This window comes from Sitophilus oryzae, unplaced genomic scaffold, assembly GCF_002938485.1.
Source record: "Sitophilus oryzae breed Bouriz unplaced genomic scaffold, Soryzae_2.0 scaffold_801_pilon_pilon, whole genome shotgun sequence".
In the NCBI taxonomy this organism is placed as follows: domain Eukaryota; kingdom Metazoa; phylum Arthropoda; class Insecta; order Coleoptera; family Curculionidae; genus Sitophilus; species Sitophilus oryzae.
In genome coordinates this window covers 1,121,061-1,145,809 of record NW_022147419.1, presented here as the reverse complement: position 1 = coordinate 1,145,809, position 24,749 = coordinate 1,121,061, and the positions used below count along the sequence as shown (strand labels likewise).

Genomic DNA, 24,749 nt, shown 5'->3' with positions numbered 1-24,749 from the left:
GCAGTGTTTACAAAAAATAATTATTTTATTTTGTAGATTTTCTTACAGTGGCGAAATACCCATAGGACTTTTTTGGAGAGATGAATCTGCCACAGAGGAATAGACATTTTTTAATTTCCTTTATCTATAACATCTATTATTTGATTTGGTTTTGTAAGTAGTTCGAAACGAAACGAAACGAAACGAAACGAAACGAAACGAAACGAAACGAAACGGCATTTTTTCGGCATTTCTTAAAAATATCGTTATAAATACAAGAACCTGCCCTGAAATCAAAACTATATTAGGTATTTACTTTGGATGGTCTGTAGTTAGTTCGCTATAAATATGATAATGGTAAAAAATACAGGTTGTTCAAAATTCTACGCCAAACTTTCTAAAATTTTTTCTTCGTTTTTTTTAATGGAACACTCTGTATATTATTTTTTCAGTGGATAGAGGATTAAAAAATGAACATTTTTTGCAATTAGAGTATATCAAAATTTTTAACGGTTTCGCAAATATTTCGTTTTATATTTTATACGGCATTTTCCACTGTAAATTTTTATCCAGTCATCCAATGATTTTTCTCTCATATTTTACTATTGAAATTGAAACAGCTATATGAAATAATAGGGCGTGTATCTGCCAAACCATTAAAAATTTTGAAATACTTTAAATACAAAAAATATTCATTTTTTAATTCTTCATCAAATAAAAAAATAATATACAGGATGTTCCATTTAAAAAAGTTCCATTTAAAAAAAAATCGAAACGAAACGAAACGAAACGAAACTTTAAAGAAACGAAATAAAAAATAATCACTTAAACTAATAATAATCGCTTACCAGAGCTATTATTCTTGATATGTAATATGTTGCAGGGTGATACAAACCGCTTCGGTGTTCTCTTAAAAATAAGGGCGTGTTTTCTGGAAATGCTGCCAGTACGGAATACATAGGGTAGAAGGTATTCTCAGCGACAAAAATAAAAATACAGCCTTGCACTGCTTGAACACCTCTTTGGGTTAGCGGGTCTATACCATAATAAACTAATCCCACTATGAGAGCAATTATCTGTAAAATGTATAAAATAAGATAGTTAGTCGCATGCCATGGAAACTCCTATGGCGATGACAGTTTATACAAGGTTGTTCATCACAGACGACACGGAGTATTGTAGCTAAACGAATAGATTTTGACAAATTGTAAGTTTTGGGTTCATTGAAGGACTATTAGAGCTACAATTTAAAAATAATTTTACTAGAGTGTGAGTTTACAAGTAATAATATCTTTTAATAAGTATACAAATACTGACTGATTTGAATAGAGTTTTAAGCTTAAAAATTCCATTTTACAAATTCGTCCTGCACGGATGACAAACGGGAAAACTAATACGTTCGTAAACGGGGAACTAATCCGGCGATTAGGCCTCACTCTCTTGACCGTTGTTGGCAAAAATATGGCAAATTAAGCTCGGCCTCGTAAATTTGCCGGAGTTAAACTTTTCGATCGCGGCTCGCTGATGATTTATCGACTTTTCTCGCTTAATTTCCATTCTTTTTATCGGAAAACAGGTCCAGAGGGAAAGGGAAATGTATAATAGTTGTTTGTGTCAGATGGTTCTCAATATGTTTGCTTATACAGCTCGCAGAGATGAAAATTTGTACGAAATTATTGTAGTTTTTCTTATAAATGGTATAGAGTAGGGGATGAGCCATGCCGTTTAATTTTTAAATCACACTATTAACTTATTATAGTTGCCAAGTGTTCCAATTCTCTATACTTTAGGCTATCTGAACAAATTACTGAAAGAACATTAATGAAAGAACAACACTCGACAACAAAACTCTGTCTAGTGTATATTGAACTTACATTGCTATGTATGAAACAAAATTGTTTTCAATTTACGAAGGTGCGTACATACATAGGTTATCCATTGTCTCCATTTTTTGGCCAATTTATTCATGAGCAGCCTTGAAGTAGAGGCTGAAACTCAGGGATCAAAGGCTTAGTTTGAGCATTTTCCTAGAGTTTCGTTTAGGTATGTGGGTGATATATTTACCGATTTTTGACATACACATTTTACAAAAATAAAAACATTTTGAACTTTAAAACGAGGAAAAAGTTATGCGAATCACTAATATTACCTGTTATATCATACAGTCTTTGGTCATATTATCGCAGTCTGGATAAAACCACCCAGAATCGACTACAAATTATACAGAACAGCTGCTACAGATTTATTTTTGATCTCAAAAAATATGATATTTCAGACATGTTAAAGGAATTTAAGTGGTTGAAGATACAATTTTTGTGTAGATATTAAACAGTTTTGTTAACAAAAAAGGTTATTCAAAGCTTCAACGTAATCACTGCCAACTAAGCGTCTATATAAACAGTCAATTTGTAGATATTAGTTCAGTTTTATTCATCTGACGCTAAAATGGTTAGCGAAACGCGCATCTACTGCAAAAGTAAAGTGTTTCGGTGTATTGTAGTGAATAAGTGTTTTATTTTGCTGACACTATCAAATGATACCGTGATTTTTTAATATCAGTGTTGTTCCATGGCTATAGCTATTGCAGGATATCGTGACAACTGATACCGTGATTTCTAATATAAGTGTTGGTTGATCTGTTTCAATTGTTTGTTGATCTGTTGATTTAGTGAATGTGTACGTTGCTCTGGAATACATACCACTCTCTGTAATATTCTCATACGTTGTACGGAAGGATCTCTAAGAACTTCTTTCCACCATCTATAAGTAAGCCAGTACAATTTTTGCCACCAAAATGGTTCCTTACTAAAATAGAAATAATTAACTCTTTTTAGAATTATACAAACCAAATTTAATTCAAAATAAATGATACAACTTACAAATTTGATCTTAACTCGAACTCGCGAGGCTGAAAAAAATTCTCGGTAAATTAATAAATATAAATCAAAAAAAAAATAATACATGAACTTCTTGTATAGAAAGACTTCTTGATAACACAAATTTTTAAGTGTATATTGTATTTAAGTCTATAAACAAAGCGCATCACAGTCACTGTCATAGAAAGTCAAAAAAGTATTAGACGGTCCTTCAGTTTGAAAGATAGAAAAAAAAACAATGTTATTAATTAGTAAGAATAATTATTGTTGTTTATTTGTCTTAGTAAGTATAAAGAATACTTAAAACCTTTAAACCTCGAAAATCATATTGTCAGACATTTTTATTAAATTTGGCTTATTGGCAATTAATAAAATACAAATTTTGTTTAAATAAATACCGTATGATCGGAAAAAAACGGCGTCCAGTTGGCTTGGAACTTTGAAATGACGATCGATGACTTTCCCCATATAATTTAACTATAAAATGACACTGATCTTCATTTCATAGCCATCCCTGACGCCGTTTTTTTTTCGATCATGTTGTATAAAATAGCTTTCAAACAAAAGTTTCGGATACTGAATAATGAATCATTGTCTTGCACATTCATATAAAGTAGTTTCATAAGAATGCCAGTTCGAGAATATATACGTAACTAATGAATCTGAATCGGAAGAGAATATTAGATTTGCAAAAGTTATAACAATATTTATATAACCATTAAGTTCATGAAAACAAAATTACTAATTTCAACTTGTTAAAAGAAACTTGTGATGTTTAAAACATATCTTGAAGGACTAGTAGGCATATATTCTTCAGGCAATCAAATTAAACTGTCTAATATATGCAAACATACCTCAGCTCTACCCATATGAAACTCATACTGCACCACAACGTCCACTTCTTTTGCAAAATCACTGACAGCAAAATGGTCACATATCCTTTTAACAGCCATTTTACTGTTTGTTTCATATCCTGGAGTCGCTAATGTTTTAATAAAAAAATCTGCCGGACTGTATGATGAAGGACAAGCAAATCCCATACTAAAATATATAAAAACAAACTATATGACCGGTATATGTGGTTACCGAAATATTTTTATACCAGTTACGAAGCTTTTAATAGACAATACCATCAGATATCACATTGTGCATTTTAATCCGATCAAACAATCGGAGGTTGACTACGTACTGTAAAAACCAACTGAGATAGAGAAGGCGACATTGCCACATCTCAAATTTGGCCTATCTCAAATTTGCGCCTATCTACTTAGTTTGATTTGCAGAAAAGGTGACTTTAAAACCTTCACCGGATATCAATAAATCTCAATTTCTTAATTAAATTTATAGTTTATTTTTAAAGAAGCATGCGTAATAATATGTTATTAACCAGAGGATATATGCGTTACTATTAAAGGACATGTTTACTGTTTAATGTGCTGAAACGTCTAGAACTATTGGCAACGTCGCTGCTAGTCTTCCAGAATGAAATGAGCCGTCCGTCCCACCACCCCTCGCGACGGCCCTTGGTCCGTTATAGCATACTACGTTTAGCTTACGGTGTGTTTGAAGTCGGAATCAAGTCCGAAGTGAACTTTTCAGTGTTTTTCGTTAGTTTTTGTTTTTGTTTAACGTACTTTTGAATCTGCTAATTTTCAATATGGTAGGACAGTGTCAAATGTGTGGAAAAATAAGCTCAACTTACCCGAATTTGTCTTTTCACAGGTAGGTATTGTTTCCGCCGTAATCGTACATAGGCGTCCCACAAGGGAGCCTCTCACAATTAAAATAATTTCTAATTATATTTGTTGAATTTTGATCAATTAAAATAAGAACGTAGTAGCCAGTAATTGAATTATAATTCGTCTCAATTACCACCTAACTGTTGTAAATCATAACAAATTTGAATATAAATGGTGCATTTGAAACTTTATTATAAGCCAGAAAAAGTGACATTTTTTTTTAAATTGCGTCATATTTTGGTCATTATATACGATATTCTAAAGGAATTTTGCTCAACAAATAAACAAAGGTGTTTACCCGTCCTTTTTTACATATTATTGCTTTATTATATCTTATATCTGCCCCTTCGGTCTTGTTTAGACAATTTTTTACCACCGTACAATACAAATACCTCTTTCTAGAGTTATTTGTGCGGTGTGTTTACCTTTTTTTAGAATTGGACGAACTGTAAATAATTCTTAGGCTACTAGTTTTATACATACCTATATACAGAGTGACCCAGGCCTCCAAAAAAGCTTTTTACCTATTACGTTTTTGGTTTGTGATTTTTATTTCAATTTTTTACATTAGATCGGGGCCATTGTAAAGCACATTTTCAAAATATTTTTGTCAACATACAGGGTGATTCAAACAGCAATACATATGCTTAATACAGTTCATGAAGATTGGGACATTTAACTAAAATTTGATTGTCTCTGATGAAGCTACCTAAGTAATGGATTTGTAAATAAACGTAGTATTCATTATTATGCGACAGAAATCCCATACTGTAGCACACAGATTTGATAATTTTAATGATACATGCCTTCTATTGAGAGACTATAAGGTAATTGCCTCGTATCTGAGCCATCATAATACGAGAAGAAGACCGAAAGTCAAATCTTGTCTTATATTTTCACTTCCTGTCTTATTAACACAATTTTCTCATTAAAATAAATATTGATTTTAGGTATAGGAAGTTATTAATAATACAAGATTAAACAACTACACAGTACTTCACAGGAAGCTATCGATTGCGAACTAACTAAATCGTAACTAAGTTCTTTTTAGGATCAAAAAAAGTAAAACTCAACCCTAAACTATCAATTGAGATTAAACGGGAAGTTCTAAATAATGTTGCCTATTCTAAACAAGAAAAATTTATTTATAAGTTTTATAACATCTCTAATTAAATTTGGACGAAAAGAATATTTCTGTTTGCTGTAGGTAATTTTCTCAGGGAAAATACGTAAATAAAAATGACTTTTTAAGTCAAAAAAAGTCAAAAGGACAAGTTATTCCAAAAAAGGACTGTCCTTTTCAAAAAAGGACAGTTGGCAACCCTAGGTATTTCTGGAATGGAATTTAATGGCAAATCTACAACTTTAGTTTGAAAATATGTTCCGGCCACCTATGTTAAAATGTCTAAAATGAGCTTTACCATTGCCTCCATATTCTAAAAAAAATTGAAAGAAAAGTCACCAACCACAAACCTAATATAGAATTGTTTCGGAAGCCTGAGTCACCCTGTAAATATTCAAAAGTAACTGAAAGTTTATAGAGAAGTAACTGACAGTTTAAATTGAATATCGACGTTGGAGCGATTTTCGAAAACTATCTACTAACGTTTCAACATAAGTATATGTGGGATATTAATTATATTATTATATTAGACCTTATAACAAAACTCATCTAACGAAAAAGTGTTAATGTAGTATATTAATATGGAGTAAAAATTTTACTAATTATTTTACATTTACTTTACTACTTAAATTCGTTCCAAAAAACGATACGCCACTGGCCATTAGAACAATCCAAATGTGCCTAGTTGCCGGGGTCGGAAATTTTAGACTTCCCTGTCTCTTCTGTCCTTGTTCGACACATTGGAATGTTTGATACACTACCAACGAGTATTTATGAATGAGATGTTCGGTCTATTTGGACAATACAAATACTTTTTGATAAAAAAAAACTTTCAATCTTCAGAAATTGTTGTAGCACCAGTAGCTTATGATAATAATACAAGCTAATTACTTTTCAAAAAATTCAGTTGCTGTTGATCTTCCACCCATATATGCTATCCTTCCTTCAGTTACCAAAATCAGCTGAGTGAACAACTCAAATACTTCTGAAGATGGTTGATGTATGGTACATAAAATAGTTTTTCCCATTGTGGACATGCGACTCATAATTCTGACTAATTTTTGTGCTGAATATGAGTCCAGCCCTGTGGTTGGCTCGTCGCAGAATAGAATAGGAGGATCATTCAATAACTGTAAGAAAATAGAAGATTATAATTAAAAAAGATTAAATTAGACGATAATAGTCCCAAAAATAGGTCTTTAAATATGAAGTTTTGGTAAAAACTTGAATTTTTGATATAAGTTACTTTGAAAGATCTAAAAACGAAGAGTGAAAGATTTTTTTAAATTCACCCATTCGAAAAGGGGTAAAATAAATAAATAAAATTAGTTTTTTTGAAATTTCGGAGAAACGGTAAAAACTAGAGATAAGAAGTTCAAATAAATGTTGTAGAGCGTCCAATTTTACATAAAAATGGTCTATATACTTTTTTGCTCAAATCAAAATTAACCGAGATAGGGTGGCTAGAAGCTAGGGGATGATAGTGGAAATTTAAAAAAAATATAAGTTACTGAAAAAGTCATAAATTTAACATTTTTATTCAATTTGGAAAATTAAATTCAGTCCGAGAAGGGGTGAAAAATACAAATAAAGTGTTTTTTTTTTCAAATTTTAGATAAGCGATAAGGACTTATTTAAATTATTGATGAATATCGATTTACAGGGTCCGGCAATAGTGCGTCGGCCAGTAGCTCCTAAAATAAAAAAGTTAGCAATTTTGTTTAAGTGCAAATCTAAACTATGTATTAGTATGTATTTCAGGAAAATAAATTAACCTCTACAGGGTGACTCAAGAAAGTATTAGTGGATCAGGATGATTTATATTAAATGAAACACCCTGTATATTACTACATTTTTGGCTTTCTTTCTGATCACTTTACATAATCTTAATATATTTTTAAATAAGTTTTGATAGTTTCAGAGATATTAATAAATAAATAAAAAAAAAAATTCAGCAATTTTAAAAAGAAATATTAAATACAAGAACGGTCCTGAAATCAAAACTATATTAGGTGTTTACTTTAAATGGTCTGTACTTAGGTTAGGTTAGGTTGCTGGGGTTTGGGATCATATTTGATCCCTCACTCGGAGGCCTTGGGCCCATTGCGATACCCCTGTATTGTTTTACCAAACCTTCCTCTCATTCTTTCTTTGCGTTAAAGCACTTCCAGCTCTTTGCAAAGTTCCCGATGTCGCTGATGTTGGCTTCTGCTGCTTCCTCTAGTCCCTCCAAAAAACCTTGCCCTAAAGTTTTAATGCGTCGGTATTCCAGTGCCGGACAGTGGCACAGCAGGTGCTCTATGGTTTCTTCTTCCTCTCCGCATTCTCTGCAGTAGTCGTCGTCGGAAACTTTCCATCTTACGAGGTTTACCCCCGTGGAACAGTTTCCAGTGACGACACCTACAATTATGCGTACTAGGTCCTTTTTATGCTCTAGTAGCTGTTTTGTCTTTTTGCTATCTACCACTGGCCATAGTCTTCGAGCTGTAGCACAGTCCTCACGGTGTTGCCACGTCTCTTGCTGCTTGGCCTTGATGGCAGTTCCTATAGCCTCCTTCAGTGTGTTGATCGTCAAAAGTGGTGGGTCATCTGCCACGGCCTCTCCCCTGGCCCCGTCTTTGGCGAGTCTGTCTGCTTCCTGATTGCCCACCACATTGCTGTGGCCTGGCACCCAGCACAGAGTAGCCCCACCCCGACGCAGCCAGGACAGTGCTTCTCGGCATTCCATCACAGTTTTCGATCTCACTGATTGCATGGTGATGCTTCTTAATGCGGGCAAGCTGTCAGAGTATATCACTATATCCCCTATTGGTCTATCAGCAATTTTCTCTCGTATACAACTAGCCGCTTCCTTTATGGCGTAAACCTCTGCTTGTAGAACATTACAGCCATCCGATAGCCTCAAAGATCGTCGGATGTCTAGTTTCTCTGAGAAGATGCCCACACCTGTGCCCCCTGAATTTGCGGAAGCATCTGTGTAGACTGCTATCTCTTGAGTGTTCATTACTCGGTTGCTTTCCCATTCTTCTCTTGTCGGAATGCGAATTCTTATCTTTTCTCCAAAATCATGTTTGGTGAGCATATAGTCCGTTTTCTGGTCTAGCAGATGTGGACTCGGTTCACCATGATTTTCCCTATCACTGGCAATATCCTCGAGTGACCGTAGTTGGTCTGGTTCCACAGATTGGATTCCCTTAATCTTAGGGCACCCTTAGCGGCCAGATCCTTTACGAGCCAGTCGATTGATTGCAAGTCCAGAATTGCTTCTAGCGCAGCTTGCGCTGTGTTGTTCCTTGCTCCAGTTGTACCTAGAGCTGCTAATCGCTGTACTTTTGTGAGGCTTTTCTATTAGTCTCTTTAAGTACCGCTTCCCACCATACTAGTGCTCCATAAGTGATGATTGGTCGAACTATAGCAGTGTACATCCAGTGTATAATGTACGGTTGCAGACCCCATCTCTTTCCAAATAGTTTTTTACATGCATAGAATGCATTTATTCCCTTTATCATCCTTTCCTCCGTGTTCCTTTTCCAGGAAAGCTTCGAGTCCAGAATGATTCCTAAATATTTTGTCTCCTTAGCAAGTACAAGTGTTTTCCCTTCCAGCTTTGGTAGCGTGAACTTGGGTATCTTGTATTTTCTTGTAAACAGAATGAGCTCGGTTTTGTCTGGGTTGATGCCCAAACCATTCCTTTTTGCCCATTCCGTTAACTTCTTCAGAGCAGATTCCATGATGTCACTGATCGTCTGCAAGTCTTTGCCAACGATCAATATTACCACGTCGTCTGCATATGCCTTTATCCTAATTCCCTTCATTGTCAGAGAGGTCAGGATCGGGTTCATTACAATCAGCCACAGCAGAGGTGATAATACCCTCCTTGTGGCGTGCCTCTTGTTGCACACTTTTTGGCTGAGCTGTTTCCCATCTCCGATGTGATAGTCCTGTTCTCTAGCATTTCTAACACCCAGTTGATGGTTAATTGCTCTACCTTTAGTTCCTCCATGGCTTTTTTGATCGCCTCTGTCTTTACATTATTGAAAGCACCCTCTATGTCTAAGAAAGCCACTAATGTGTATTCCTTATCCCTGAGGAATTTTTCAATTGTACCTACTACCGAATGCAGAGCACTTTCGACTGACTTACCTTTAAGGTATGCGTGTTGCGCAGCACATTGCTTCTCAATATCTGTAGTCTCCTTAATATGTAGATCTATCAGCCTCTCTAGTGTTTTCAGTAGAAACGATGATAGGCTAATAGGTCTGAAGTCCTTGGGTAAAGAGTGGCTTGGTTTACCCGCCTTAGGTATGAAGACCACTTTTACCTCTCTCCACTTCTTTGGAATATGCCCCAAATATAGGCATTCCCGGAAGATCCTGGTTAGTAGGGTATTGATGCTCCTTGGACTTGGTCTGTACTTACTTTACTATAAATATCGTAATCTTAAATCATATAGGGTGCTCAAAATTCTACGCCAAACTTTCTAAAATACAAAACAATTTTTCTTCGCTATTTTAAATGGAACACACTGTATATTATTTTTTTTAACAGATGGAGAATTAAAAAATAAACATGAATATTCCAAAATTTTTAACGGCTTTGCAGATACTCGCGGTATTATTTCATATGGCTCTTTCAATGGTAAAATACGAGAGAAAAATAATTGGGTGGCTTTGATAAAAGTTTACTCTATGGAAAATACCATATGAAATATAAAACCACGAACATCTGCAAACCGTTAAAAATTTTGAAATACTCTAATACAATAAATGTTCATTTTTTAATTCCCCATTTACTAAAAAAAATATAAAAAAACGAAGAAAATTTATTTTATATTTTAGAAAGTTTGGCGTAGAATTTTGAACATCCTGTTTGATTTAAGATTACGATATTTATTGCAAAGTACGTACAGACCATTTAACGTAAATACATAATATAGTTTTGATATCAGAACAGTTCTTGTATTTTTAATAATTTTTTAAGAAAGGCTGAAAATACAGGGTGGCGCCGCTCATACGCCGCGGAAGCTCCAAGGAGAACGGTAGTTTATATCAAAATGAGATTCTGGCAGCATATGTAGGTTAACTGAAAGCATTTTATAAAAATATATAGAATTATACAGGGTGTCCCCAAAAAAAGTTACACATCAAAGTTGTGTTTTTTCTAATGGAACACCCTATATATTAATTGATTTTCGGATTTTAGGAAAAACATAAAGCTGAGTTTTATTAAAGAAGCATATACCTAAAATCTAAGGATTTTGACATATTTCATATTTTGTGAAAATAAAGAGTAAATTTTAAATTTCGATAACAGCTACCTAAATTTTAGTTGACCTTGTATAGCCTGATATTTAATTACAGTAACCATTGTATGTTAAACGAAATTGAAATTTAACCCGAAAAGTTATACAGGGTGAGACAAAATTAATATGGAACATTAGTACTTTTAAAAGCAAGTTACTCCTTAATTTTAAATAGAACACCTAGTATTTTTTTCCGGTGTTCAATGGAAAATATCTTCAAAATATTATTAAGGTTGCCTACCCCTCAGACAAATATTTTCCCAGATATTTTAATTTTTATGATTTTGCAGTAAATCTGTATTATTTGAAAAAATCTAGGTGGCTTTGTGGTATACCTTTTTTTAATTTAACAAAAATTAAAGATTGTGGAGTAAAATACTCAAGGATAATAAAAAAAATACACGTTTAAAACATATTTTAATTATAACAGAATTAAAACTAGATATAAACCTATAATTATGCGACAAAAATTAGCTGGATGAAATCAAATGCTCAGAATGCTTCCTTTCCTGTTAACTGCATAAAATGATTGTCTTTTCAAAAGGATCTTTTCATTTTAAAAGGCATTATGTGGAGTTCTACCTGAAAAAGCAGCTGCAATAATTTATCTCATGCTCTCAACACTAGTTGGTCGAGTTTTTTAAACACTGTCTTTAACATATCCCCATAAAAAAACCCAGACTAGATAAAATCAGGAGCATTTAACTATTCTATTAATTGGTGAATGCACACTGCATTCACCAACTAATAGAATCATATCAATTCTCTCTGATATAGGATAAATTTGCATTTTCGGCAAATTCCTGAGAATTTTTTTTTGTTTTAACTGACAAAAAATTATAACTAGATATTAAAGTTGAACTAATTAGACAACTATGTTGAAGTAACGTCAGACATATCACAGCCACCTAGGTTTTATCAAATAATAAAGATCTACTTTGATCAAATCATGTAAATGAAAATATCTAGGAAAATCTTTGTTTGAGGGGTAGGCAACATTAATAGTATTTTGAAGAGACAGGAATTCTCCATTAAATATCGGAATAATATACTGGGTGTTCTATTTAAAATAAGAGAGTAACATGCTTTTAAAGGTGACCAATGTTCAATATTAATCTTGTCTCACCCTGTATAACTTTTTGGATCAAGTTTTAATTTGATTTAAAGTAGAATAGCTAGTTTAACTACATATTAGGCTACACCGGGTAAATTCCAATTTAGGTAGCTTTTATTGTAATTTAAAAATTGTTCTTTATTTCTAGAAAATGTTAAATATGTCAAAAACCTTACATTTTAGTCATATACTTCTCTTATAAAACTCACCTTTATTTTTCTCCTACAATCCGAAAATCAATTAGTATATAGGGTGTTCCATTAGAAAAAACACAACTTTGATATGTAACTTTTTTGGGGGACACCCTGTAGAACTCTCTATATTTTTAAAAAGTGCCCTGAATTAACCTACATATGCTCACAAAATTTCATTTCAATACAAACTGTCGTTCTCCTTGGAGCCTCCGCGGCGTATGAGAGGCGCCACCCTGTATATATATATATATATATATTTTATTTATTTATAAATATCTTTGAAACTATCGGAATATACCTACTCATGTTTTATGATTATGTAAAGTGATCTGAAAGGAAGCCAAAAATGCAATAATATACAGGGTGTTCCATTTTTAAAAAATAATCCCGATCCACTCACACTTTTTTGAGCCACCCTGTAGAAGGTAAAATATTTTCCTGAAATGCATCCTAGTATATACTTTAGGTTAGCACTTAAACAAAATTTCGAAGTTTTTTATTATAGGAGCTACAGATGCCCGACACACTGTTGCCGGACCCTGTATATTATAGAAGCACTTATTTAAATTCAGCTTTTGTAGTGAAAGATTTGCGAGACTACGCATTTTTTACATTTTTTGTTTTTGACGGGATATAGCTTTCCATAGCCTGAATAATGGATAGGTTGTTATTCTCAACTTAGTTTATAAACTAGCCAAGTAAAGATTGATTCTCACTATACCTTCCGTTTCCCTTCCGTTTACATAAAAAATTATATCATGTTAATGAATAGGACCATGCACACTATCCCTTCCGTTTCCCTTCTGTTCCATATCCTTTTCTTCCATACATTTTTTGGCGGACGAACTGAAGCGAACATTTGTACCAGCGAACATTTGTACCAGCTCTGTTGACATTTTGCTGATATTTATTTATTCTTTCACCTCTTAATTAAATCTATTACCTTTTTCAAAAGATACACATTTTTAAAATAAATCGTAACTTTCGTAATGATATAAATTGTTCAATAAAAAATATGGAACTGATACGGAACGGAAGCTTTCGTATAGCGTCAATACAATAAAAAATACGGAATGGATATGTAATGGAAATGGAAGGTATAGTGAGAATCAACATTAAGTATCCTAAACATCACATAATATGAACTACATTCATTTCAGGTTCCAAACATAACATTAATAATAAAAAAATATATCTTTTTTAAATTTTCAACCATTAATCTGATAATTTTATATTTTATTTAATAAATGCATCAAAAAATAAAACTCTCCCGTCTCCAAACGACGGATACACCGCCAAAAACAGTTAAGCCACTCCACTTCGACATATTTATCGATAGAAATTGAGACAAAAACTTCTTGTCCCGATATGGCTTCATAAAAGGCTCATAAAAGTCCCTATCTCTATCCCGAAGCCTTTTTTCTCTTCCTTTTTCGCTCCTCCTCTTCCTCAATCACTCTCTCCTTTTTTCTTCACAGCGTCGGGATCAATTTGTCCGGTAATTCATCAGTCATATCGGCACAGGCTGGGAATTTATCACCCGGAGCCGAGACAAGGGATCTATCGAGTCCCGCTGATGCTTTTATCAGTTTTCTAGTACGATAGATAGATACTGTTAGGGCTTTCTTCTTTTATTAATTCTTAACAGACGATGATGCCATTAAAATTCTATTTTTATGCTATTCTACTATATAGGGTGGGCCAAACTGGATGCTTTTAAATGAAAACGCCCTTTTCTATAGGAGATAACGAAACCTAATATCGGTGTCTGAAGCTCAATTTTTAATAAAAAATGATGGTAAAAACCGCACATCGATATCTGTTACCGTTTCGGAGTTACGGGATGTTTTTCAAAAATATGAACTTTTAACAAATCGCTGTAACTTTTTTGTTGTGGAAAATTTTGTATTTTTATGAAAACATTTCCAATGGTCTAAGCAGTATTTTTTAAAATTAATAATTTAAGAATTATCACCAGAAAATTTGATTTTTTATATGAGACACCTTGTATATTTTTAATTCATTGAAAACAATTTAAAAGTACCTTTCTAAAAATATAGCACACTTGATATTTTGCTCGATTCCTCTTCGAGATATAGAGCTTAAAAAAATCGCCCACTTTGAATAAGTAGGCTTTGAACGGCGCCGGCTGTAATGCAAAAAATAATAACTCTAGCTGTGAGCAGCAAAAAAATTATATTTACAATGAGAGATGCAGAATTTTATAACAATTTAAACTATATTTAACAACATCAACACATTTAAACTATATCTATAATAACAATAAAAATTAATAGCAAACCAAGACGTGAGATTTTGCTACAGTTGTTCGACATGTAGACCGTCTTCTGTTATGGACAGACGGGACGGTTCTTGAACATTTCTCGCGGAATTTATTAACTCAGTAGGGGTGAAAGATTCCCTCACTTAACCGCGAAAGGCGCTAAGTACTTCTAATTCTTGTCTAGATTATACGGACAATTTAAAAGTAAGAACCTTTATTCTTCCGCAAAGATAAAAATAGGCTAATGATAACAGGCACTAAATTCGCCGGCATCGACGGCCAACGGCTGGGGTCTTGGTTACGTATTCAATTATTCTCGAAATTGCTGCAAAAATTTGCTGATAACTTCAGCGTTCTGAGGGGCGCCTCGTCTCGCTGGAAAAATATATTTTCGAGTTCCATTAGGGGCAGATAATAAGGGATCCAAAGCCTGCTAGTTAAAAAAAGTAAAAGTAAAGTAAAGATTTCAGTTAACGTCTCCTTTTTGCTGCCAGGGCTAATCTGGACGGGGCCTACTTTGTTTACGCGGAATCCGAACCGCGGTCCTAGGCCATATCATGGTCATTAATAACTGTGATTGACAGCGTCCAGCGTCAAAGCTTCCATTGATGTGGATGGTGAGTCGCACCCTTCAAAATATTGTAATACGTATTCATTTAAAAAGTCACTGAAATTTCCGCTCCCACGCCCCCTACAAGAAGGAGTCATATTGACATCGAAATCAAATTCCTCATGTTAAAAAAATACAGATACTAATTTTCAGCAAAATACCGAATTTAGTTCAGAAATTATTAGGAAAAAATCGAAATAAAAATGAAACTTCTCCACCCTGTATCTCCGAAACGAAGCATTTTAGGACACGTTTATACGAACTTTTTTACTTATTTTATGTACAGAATATCCCGCCGAAGTTCGGACCACCCCGTATTCAAGCATGCAAATGTTTAACAAACCGTTTGATTTGACAACAGACTTAGTATAATCCTTTTTAATGGTTGAACAACGTTATTGACGTAGTTTCAGGAGACAGATTTTCATAAAACAGAAAACGCGTACTAAATTTTTCTATGTCGCCAAAAGCATTTAGAAATTACATAAATAGAAGCTAAATGACATAATATCATAAATGTACCCTACAGAAATATAAATGGAACAGTAGGTATGCAATATCAAATTTAATTTATGTCATATTTTTATATGTGTATATGATCCAGGCACGAAATACTGGCCGACTTATTGCCAACGATAAATCATTTTATGATCGGTAAATCAAGTGATAAAAGATTTAAAAGTAAAAAAAAAGAAATAATATGCTATAAACATGGAATATACATATGTACATATCAAAATCACACATACATAGAAGTACAGCCTACTTCCACTCTGAAGCTGATATTGTAGAAACATGGTTTTGAAAGTCTTCAACAACTTCTTGAGGTGATGAATGTTCAGTTGTTTGACATGCTTTATGGGAGCTGGCATTGTCATGATAATGATGCGACGTTTTTTGTTCTTTTTTCTTTTAGAATTTAACTAATTTAAATATTTCTTTTTTATTTCATAGAAGAGCGTTGGCAAACAAATTGTTGTAAACCATTCGGCATTTTCTTTTTCTTTCTCTTTTTCTTTTTCTTTTTCTTTTTCTTTTTCTTTTTCTTTTTCTTTTTCTTTTTCTTTTTCTTTTTCTTTTTCTTTTTCTTTTTCTTTTTCTTTTTTCAGCATCTAATGGAATGGTAGCGACGTGTCCAGCAGCGAAGAAACAAGCGATGGTAAAAACTTAAAAGGCAACCTATATATTATGGATTATTCATAGAGAAACAAATAAACATTATTTAGCAAAAAATGAAAATCTATAAATCATTAAATTAAGAAGGTATGTGTTTTAAGATATTGATATAGCATACTAATATAGCAAATTATGTTTATAGTGATGTTTACTTACCTCAGTAGCAAAAGCTAATCGTTTCATCTCTCCACCAGACAAAGTTTTACTTTGTCCAACAGCTCCAATTTTCGTATGCATACACTTCGTCAGACCTAGCTGTTTCAAGATATCTTTGATTTTCCTATTCTTCTCACATGAACTAGTTCTTCTATCCAGTTTCAAATTTGCCTAAAAATATACTGTAGTATTTATTGTGTGCACACTGCTGTAATTTAAAAATAAATAACGGAACAAAAAGTTTTGGTAAATTTATAAAAACAAATTACACAGTAATTTACAAAGTCCTCCTATTTAGACTAAAATTAAACTAGGTTATCTCCGTAGTAATTTAATAAAGAAAAATTAAATAAGTAAATGTTGTATATATTTTTCATGTGGTTTATTTCATAAATACCATTACAACCATGTGCTCCAGAACAGTCAATGATGGAACGAATATATCCTCTTGCGGCATGTATCCACTCATGTACTTCATGTAACTTCCAATTGGTCTTCCATTGATTAGTATATCTCCATCTACTTGCAAGTCACCTAAAAGTACTTTCAATACTGCTACAGAATTTTAGTACTGCACTATATTTACCTGTTTGTCTATAAGCCAATGCAGTCATTAAGGTGCTCTTTCCAGCCCCGCTATAAATATAATAATAATTAGTAGAGTCTATAAATAATAATAATAATAATTAGTCTACCCACCATTTATAGAAAAATAATAAAATCCTAAGTAATAGAAAATGAAATAGAAAAAGAAAAAGAAAAAGAAAAAGAAAAAGAAAAAGAAAAAGAAAAAGAAAAAGAAAAAGAAAAAGAAAAAGAAAAAGAAAAAGAAAAAGAAAAATAAAAAGAAAAAGGAAAAGGAAAAAGAAGACTGGTGAGATTTTATTTTTAATTACCTGGCTCCCATAAGTGCTGCAAGACTACCTGGTTTCAAGGCTCCTGTAACTAAAAGATATATGTTTTAAAACTAAAATTTTCATTCATTTTATTGATATAATTCTTACCACAATTTATAATTCTTTTGAATCCAGGCGTTCCATTATATTTAGTTTTTGCAGAAACTGTTAAATCGTTCCAAGCCAAAGTTACTCCTTCTTTCATAGGTGACCATTTAGAGTAACTTCTACATTTGGTGGTAAAATATCCACTAGTTTCTATCTCAGAGTCTTCCTATGAATTTAAAAACTATCAAGCATTTTGATTTTACTAAAGTTCATATTTTTTATAATATATTAGATGTAAGTTTTACTATACATTTTAAATACTTATTAGCCTAGTTTTAATAGTTGTTTTATACAAGACGATAAAATGGTATTTTATCGTCATTTTTTATGTTATCACGAGCGATGAAATCGCGAGTTAGTTTAGTACAATTTTATCGTCGTGTATAAAACAATATTTTTTTTTCATAGCGAGTTACGTTTTAAAAAATAATATTCAGAAATTATTATTTCAAGGAATTTATTTCGAGCAGAAAAAATATTGTGCTGGGTTGGCGTTGGTTGCTCTTTAGTTGTCAGTTTTGAGTCAATATTTTTTAATTCTCTTTCGCGTCGATTGCTGATTGAATTGGAGCCAGAAATGGCCCAAAACGAAATAAGTAAATTACCAACAGATATTCAGGCTGAGGCGACAAAAGCCATATCCAAACTACTTCCCTTTAAATCCCGTATAACTTATGAAAAGGAATACAAAAATTTTCAAAAATGGAAGCAATTAAAAACATTGCGAGAAGAAATAAAGTTTTTAACCTATCCTCGCTGTTAAAGTATCATTTAATCTATCCTTGCTGTTAAAGTACTATTTTATCTACTATTTTTGATAGATATAAAGCAATTTTAACAGTTGCTATAGAAAAAAATAACGAATCTCACCAATTAGATACTTAATAAAAATAATACCGCTAAAATATAATCTCACACTAGATCTTTGATTCAACTCTATGAGAAGAAGTGCACTGTATTTAATAGATGTGTAAACGATGTGTAGGTAAACGCACTACAGAGAATTATTAAGAGCAAGAACATCTCAGGAACTTTAAAAGACTGGATGTACCAAACAAGGATACGACCAATAGTACTATATGCATGTGAAACGTGGATGTTCAATGCATCGGATAATTCAAAACTAGAGATTTGCGAAATGAAAATACTGAGGAAGATTGGAGGAAAGAAGATAGACAACATGTGGACCGGAACCGACAGCGGCGTAGAGTGGCCAATATAAAAGGATGTAATAAATAACTGCAATTTACATTTTACCAACCACAATAATTTTTTTTTCTTTTTTTTATTAAAGTCTTTAATTTTGAAGTTACAGGAATAAAATATACAAAAAATGTAATAGGTAAAAAAAAATAATCAAATCTCCAAGAACAGCAGCTTCCAGTACTTTTTCCATTTTTCATAAGTAAAGAAAATGTTAGACAAGAAATTAAGAATATGCCAGAAATGTGAACATAAACAATGAGAATTGGAGAATGTGAAGCTCTCTTTATCCCTCAAATACCGTACTTATTACGTTACCGTATTTACTTAACGTTACAGGCACGAGAACTTTCTATTTATCTTTTTTAATACGGTATCATGAGGTATATGCTCACTGGCACAACAACCAAAACTGTTATTTCGGTCTTTCCGATATTCCGGTTCGTCCGGTCTTCCGGTCCAACCGGTCTTTCGATCCATCCGGTCTTCCGGTCCAAACGGTCTTTCGGTCCAGCCGGTATACCGGTTGAGTAGCGGTCCCACCGATCTAATTGTTGGAACCGGTATACCGGTTGTAAGACCGATACTTCGTAGTACCGGACACCGGTATTGAAATCTTAGGACCGAACATCCCTAGTAATCGCGGCCGGGAAGTTCGCTGACACCGGCTAGCATGCACCGGTTCAAGATGTAACGAGGACAGTCGCATCATCGCGCTGTCGAGATATTTTATTTTTAGCGTTTAGCCTAGGTCTTAGCGTTATCTATAAAGCTCGACCAATACACACATTAAATAATTGAAATTGAATTTCAATATTTCGATAAATTTACTGAGAATTTAAATTCATTATAGGAGATCTCAGTGACTTTAAATAAAAACGTATTACAATATTTTGAAGTGATGCGCCGCATCACCCGCATCAATGGAAGCATATGCACCGAGTATAACGAGAGTAGCAAGAACACACAAACTGAGGTGGCTGGGTCATATTGAATATTGAAAGAATGGCCGAAACAAGAGTTTCTATTTTTTTTTGTTTTTTAAACAGAATGTTTACATAACAACCCAGGAATTTTCTCTGTATTTTTCTTTATTCTTAGCTAGATATGTATTTTTCTTTATTCTTCTTTCTTTTATTTCATTATTAGATACATTTTCCACTCTGCTTCATCCGTTTTTTTTTTTATTTTCGCTTACGAGCCATCATCTATTATTTACCTAACGAAATGTTATTAATTCTCGCTGGGATTTGCAACCATTAAAATTTCAAGCGCGTCGTAGTTGTGCCCTATCCCTAAGGGCCGGTCCACGTAATGGCGGCCGGCGGATTTAACAAAGCGCGCGATTTTATTAAACGCCGAGCGGTCGATAATTTGTCGTTTTGTTATTGCGAATGCATTTCTCCAATTAGGAGGAAAAAAATCACGTGTTTGTTTTGAAACCGGCCCGCTCCGCGTCGACTAAAATAAATAGCTCGAAATATATCGTAATTATTCGAATAAACAAAAAGGGCGCGGGTCGCGGTATAAACCCGATATTAATTAATGAATTTTCTACCCCGGCCGGCTCAGAGCGACAAATAGATATTAAATATTAATGTTTCTCAACTAAATAATAAATTAAGCACAGGAAAACTGTTTGTACACTAACGACCAGCACGAAAAAGAATAACACTTTAAATTTTTCATATACAGGGTAGTCCGAACTGTATTCCGGAAATTTCGGCAGCATATTCTGCAGATAAAAATAAGTCAAAAGTTTGTATAAATGTATGTCCTAAAATGCTGAATTTTGGAGATACAGGGTGTAGAAGTTCCATTTTTATTTCAATTTTTTCCAAATAATTTCTGAAGTAACGTCAATAATAACAATAATAAATAAATGCCTTTATTGTCAAAAATTTTTTCAGTTTGTAAATAAAGGTAAACTAAACAAACAAAGTAAACAAACAAGGTACACAAACAAACAAACAAAAGATAATACAAAACATTATATAAATAATATTGTAAGTCTTATTGTTTATGTTTTCAATGTCAATGTTTACAATGTCAAAGAACAAAAAAATAAAAATAATATTCAAAAATATTTAGTTTATAGTAAATATCAATGACCTCTAAATAAATTTATTATATAAGAGTTTCTTGCCTTGAACTGCTAATATAGAAATTAATTCCACGCTGTGTTCGTCATAATGTGGATGAACCTGCTCTCACTACCGGTTTCGGGGCCCTACCCCATCATCAGGTGAGCTCGGGTATCTCCACAAAACGACGAGCACAGCGCAGAGTATATAAATACGACTTGTCGTAAAGTAGCGGTAAGATATTACGTCCCGCATCGCGAGATAGCGGCCTGCGTGCAATGGTAGTACTTTCGTACCACCGAGGCACAACTATCGATAGTAAATAAAGGCTTTTTTCGGCTAGCCCAAATTATATAATGGAAAATAAATTTCTTGCAGTTTTTAGGTATATAATAAAACTAGCGTGTACCCGCGACTTCGTTCTCGTCGAATTAATCATTTGTAATGGTGATGATAAAGCAAAGCAAGAATTTCCATTAACATACAAACTGGATAAAATTTTCTCACATTTATATCAGCATGAGAAAAAACAATATGGCTATATTATTATATAACTTGGTAATATTTGAGGGGTAGTTTCATCTTGTTGGAATTTGACTTTCGAAAAATCCGTTTGCCAAAAATAAGCTTTTTACGTCACTTCCGTTCGGTCAGTCGTCGTGGCAACATCGAATACTGTCTGAGGGTTGGTTGTTCGGGAGTCAATTTTTGTTTCTTGTTTTCTGTTAATATTCTTGTAATCGTTTTGTAAAAGCTTAATATTTTTTGATATAAAAGTTTTAAAGTGGATTCGTGTCCCATTCAGATACATATTTTTGTGAAACATTTTTAAAGTTCGCCTACTATAAGTGCCATGAACATTTTTATACAAGTTCGCCTACTTTGAAGTGCCATGAGAAAATTTATTTAAAGGACAACTCTTTTTTCACGTTGTCACGGGGGTAACCAGGCCCTAAGTAGCCGGATGCTACCAGCGTGAGAGAAGCTTTCGAAATGATCATATAAGGACCTTTTTTTTTTGTTTTGATTATTGTGGAATGGTAGATGGCCCCAATATGGTGTACAGCCAGACAACATTGAGGTCATCATGAAATTGAGCTGGCAATTGCCTAGTAGCAGAGCCAAAACCGAGACGAGAGAGAGACGAGAGAGCTTTTTACGTTAAACAGTTTAAGCAGAATCGTGGTTAAGAAATTACCCAACTTTTTGGAACACCTTGTATGATTTTTTAAAAAAATTCAAAATATGTAAAAAAAACAATTAAATTATGCTTGTCCAAGCGTTTTCTCGAAAAACTAACCGTTTTTTAAATAACAAATATTGTAATATTTGAGTGGCGTTTTCACCCTCTTGGAATTTGAGATTCGAGAAACCCCTCCTTATCGAACCTCTACACCCCACAGTCAATCCGTTTACCAAAAAATCAGCTTTAAACGTCAATCAGTTTAAACAGAATCGTGATTACTCAATGGTCATATTTTATGAAACACCCTGTATAAATTTATAAAAAATCTTAAAATATGTAAAACAACAAAATAAATTATACGTGTTTAAGACTTTTTCCGAAAAACTCACCGGTTTTTAAATAAAAAATATTTTAATATTTGAGGGATAGTTTCACCCCCTTAGAATTCGAGTTTCGAAAAATCCCTTCTTATCGAACCTCTACACCCTAAAGTCAATCCGTTTTCCAAAAATCAGCTTTTTACGTCAAGCGCTTTAAGCAGGATCGTGATTAATCAATGACCAGATTTTTCGAAACACCCTGTATACATTTTTAAAAAAATCTTAAAATATGTAAAAAAGAAAATAAAATATACGTGTTTAAGCGTTTTTCGGAAACTTGACCGTTTTTAAATAAAAAATATTCTAATATTTGAGGGACGGTTTCACCCCCTTAGAATTCGAGTTTCGAAAAATCCCTTCTTATCGAACCTCTACACCCTTAAGTCAATCCGTTTTCCAAAAATCAGCTTTTTACGTCAAGCGCTTTAAGCAGGATCGTGATTAATCAATGACCAGATTTTTCGAAACACCCTGTATACATTTTTAAAAATCTGAAAATATGTAAAAAAAGAAAATAAAATATACGTGTTTCAGCGTTTTTCGGAAACTTGACCGTTTTTAAATAAAAAATATTGTAATATTCCACCCCCTTTTTACCCCCTTAGGGGATGAATTTTTAAAAATCCTTTCTTATCTTACGTAAACATCATAAAAGGAACCCCTGTGCAAAATTTCAGCTTTCTAGGGCCAAGGGTTTGGTCTGGGCGTTGATGAGTCAGTATCAGTCAGGACAGTCAGATTTATATATATATATATAGATTATATAAGAGTTTCTAGCCTTGAACTGCTAATCAAAGAATATCTTAATACCCTAATATTCTTTGTGCTAATATAGAAATTAATTCCACGCTGTGTTTGTCATAATGTGGATAAACCTGCTCTCACTACCGGTTTCGGGGCCCTACCCCATCATCAGGTGAGCTTTGGTATCTCCAGAAAACGACGAGCACAGCGCAGAGTATATAAATACGACTTGTCGTAAAGTAGCGGTAAGATATTAAGTCCCGCATCGCGAGATAGCGGCCTGCGTGCAATGGTAGTACTTTCGTACCACCGAGGCACAACTATCCCGAGCAGGTTTATCCACATTATGACGAACACAGCGTGGAATTAATTTCTATATTAGCAGTTCAAGGCAAGAAACTCTCATATAATTTTATTATATACCAAAAAATTGCAAGAAATTTATTTTCCAATAAATTTATTTCGATATATTTGGATGAAAATTAGTGTTTGGGAGTTTTTTGACATGAGAAATTTGATTTTGATGTCAATATGACTCCTACTTGTAGAGGGCGCCACCTAGATTTCTTTAACTGGTTTGAAGAGTAATAAATTTTCTTCCCTACTTGTATCAAACTACTGAGTAAAAAAATATACATTTACGACGTTTTTACGTAAAAAAGGTCTCTTTAAAGGTTATCTAAATTATCGATACCTGTCATTATTGACATAAATTAAACATGTTGACTAAATTATTATTAAACTGAAATCATAAATTTGAAATGTCGTGCCAAAAGTTCAACAAAAACTGTTTTATCATCATTTTTTTTGAAGAAAATTTTATGATTAATTTAAAAAAATAGTTCCCAAATTTATAATTTCAGTCAAATAACTATCTATTCAACATATTATGTTGATTTTTTGTCAATAATGACATGTATTGACTATTTCCATTTTAAATATCCTGAGAACGGTTGCTAGTAGGGATTTTTACAAAGACACATTTTTACGTAAAAAATCACGAAAATGTATATTTTTTTACTCAGTAGTTTTATACAGGTACGGACGAAAAGTTATTACTCTTCAAAACTGTTAAAAAACATGTAATTGGTGTCCCCTACAAATACGAGTCATATTGACATCAAAATCAAATTTCTCATGTTAAAAAATCCCCAGCCACCAATTTTCATCCAAATATTGACGTTACTTCAGAAATTATTTGGAAAAAATCAAAATAAAAATTAAATTTCTACACCCTGTATCTCTGAAACTAAGCATTTTAAGACATACATTTATACGAACTTTTTTACTTATTTTTATCTACAGAATATGCTGTTCTGAATACAGTTCGGACCACTCTGTCAAATGTGGATAAAACAATAAAAAGTATCAATTTTACGCTTTGAATAAAAATCTTTTTATTCAAAAATTTTACGCGAATTTCATAACCTATTCTTGAGTTACGTCAACCTATTTTTCTGTGGATATGTCATTATTCTTATTATACGAAGGAAATGTTGAAGACGCATCTCAGCATTTTCGATGTTTTGAACAATATTAATATATTATAAGCTGCCTAGTCGTAAATTATCAATTACTTATTGAGGAATTTATAA

General features: G+C 33.1%; 1 protein-coding gene across 1 annotated transcript in view; it reads right to left on the bottom strand.

Annotated features, from left to right (window-relative positions):
- Positions 1 to 24,749, bottom strand: part of LOC115888557 (ABC transporter G family member 36-like) — a 75,727-nt gene that overhangs the window by 16,418 nt on the left and 34,560 nt on the right. Inside the window, exons 15-23 of the mRNA XM_030908309.1 lie at positions 17,558 to 17,723; positions 17,450 to 17,498; positions 17,140 to 17,189; positions 16,951 to 17,087; positions 16,554 to 16,724; positions 6,609 to 6,847; positions 3,712 to 3,896; positions 2,679 to 2,821; positions 828 to 1,055 (exon numbers count right to left, since the gene is read on the bottom strand). Coding sequence (XP_030764169.1) covers positions 828 to 1,055; positions 2,679 to 2,821; positions 3,712 to 3,896; positions 6,609 to 6,847; positions 16,554 to 16,724; positions 16,951 to 17,087; positions 17,140 to 17,189; positions 17,450 to 17,498; positions 17,558 to 17,723 — 1,368 coding nt within the window. The remainder of the gene's footprint in view (positions 1 to 827; positions 1,056 to 2,678; positions 2,822 to 3,711; positions 3,897 to 6,608; positions 6,848 to 16,553; positions 16,725 to 16,950; positions 17,088 to 17,139; positions 17,190 to 17,449; positions 17,499 to 17,557; positions 17,724 to 24,749) is intronic.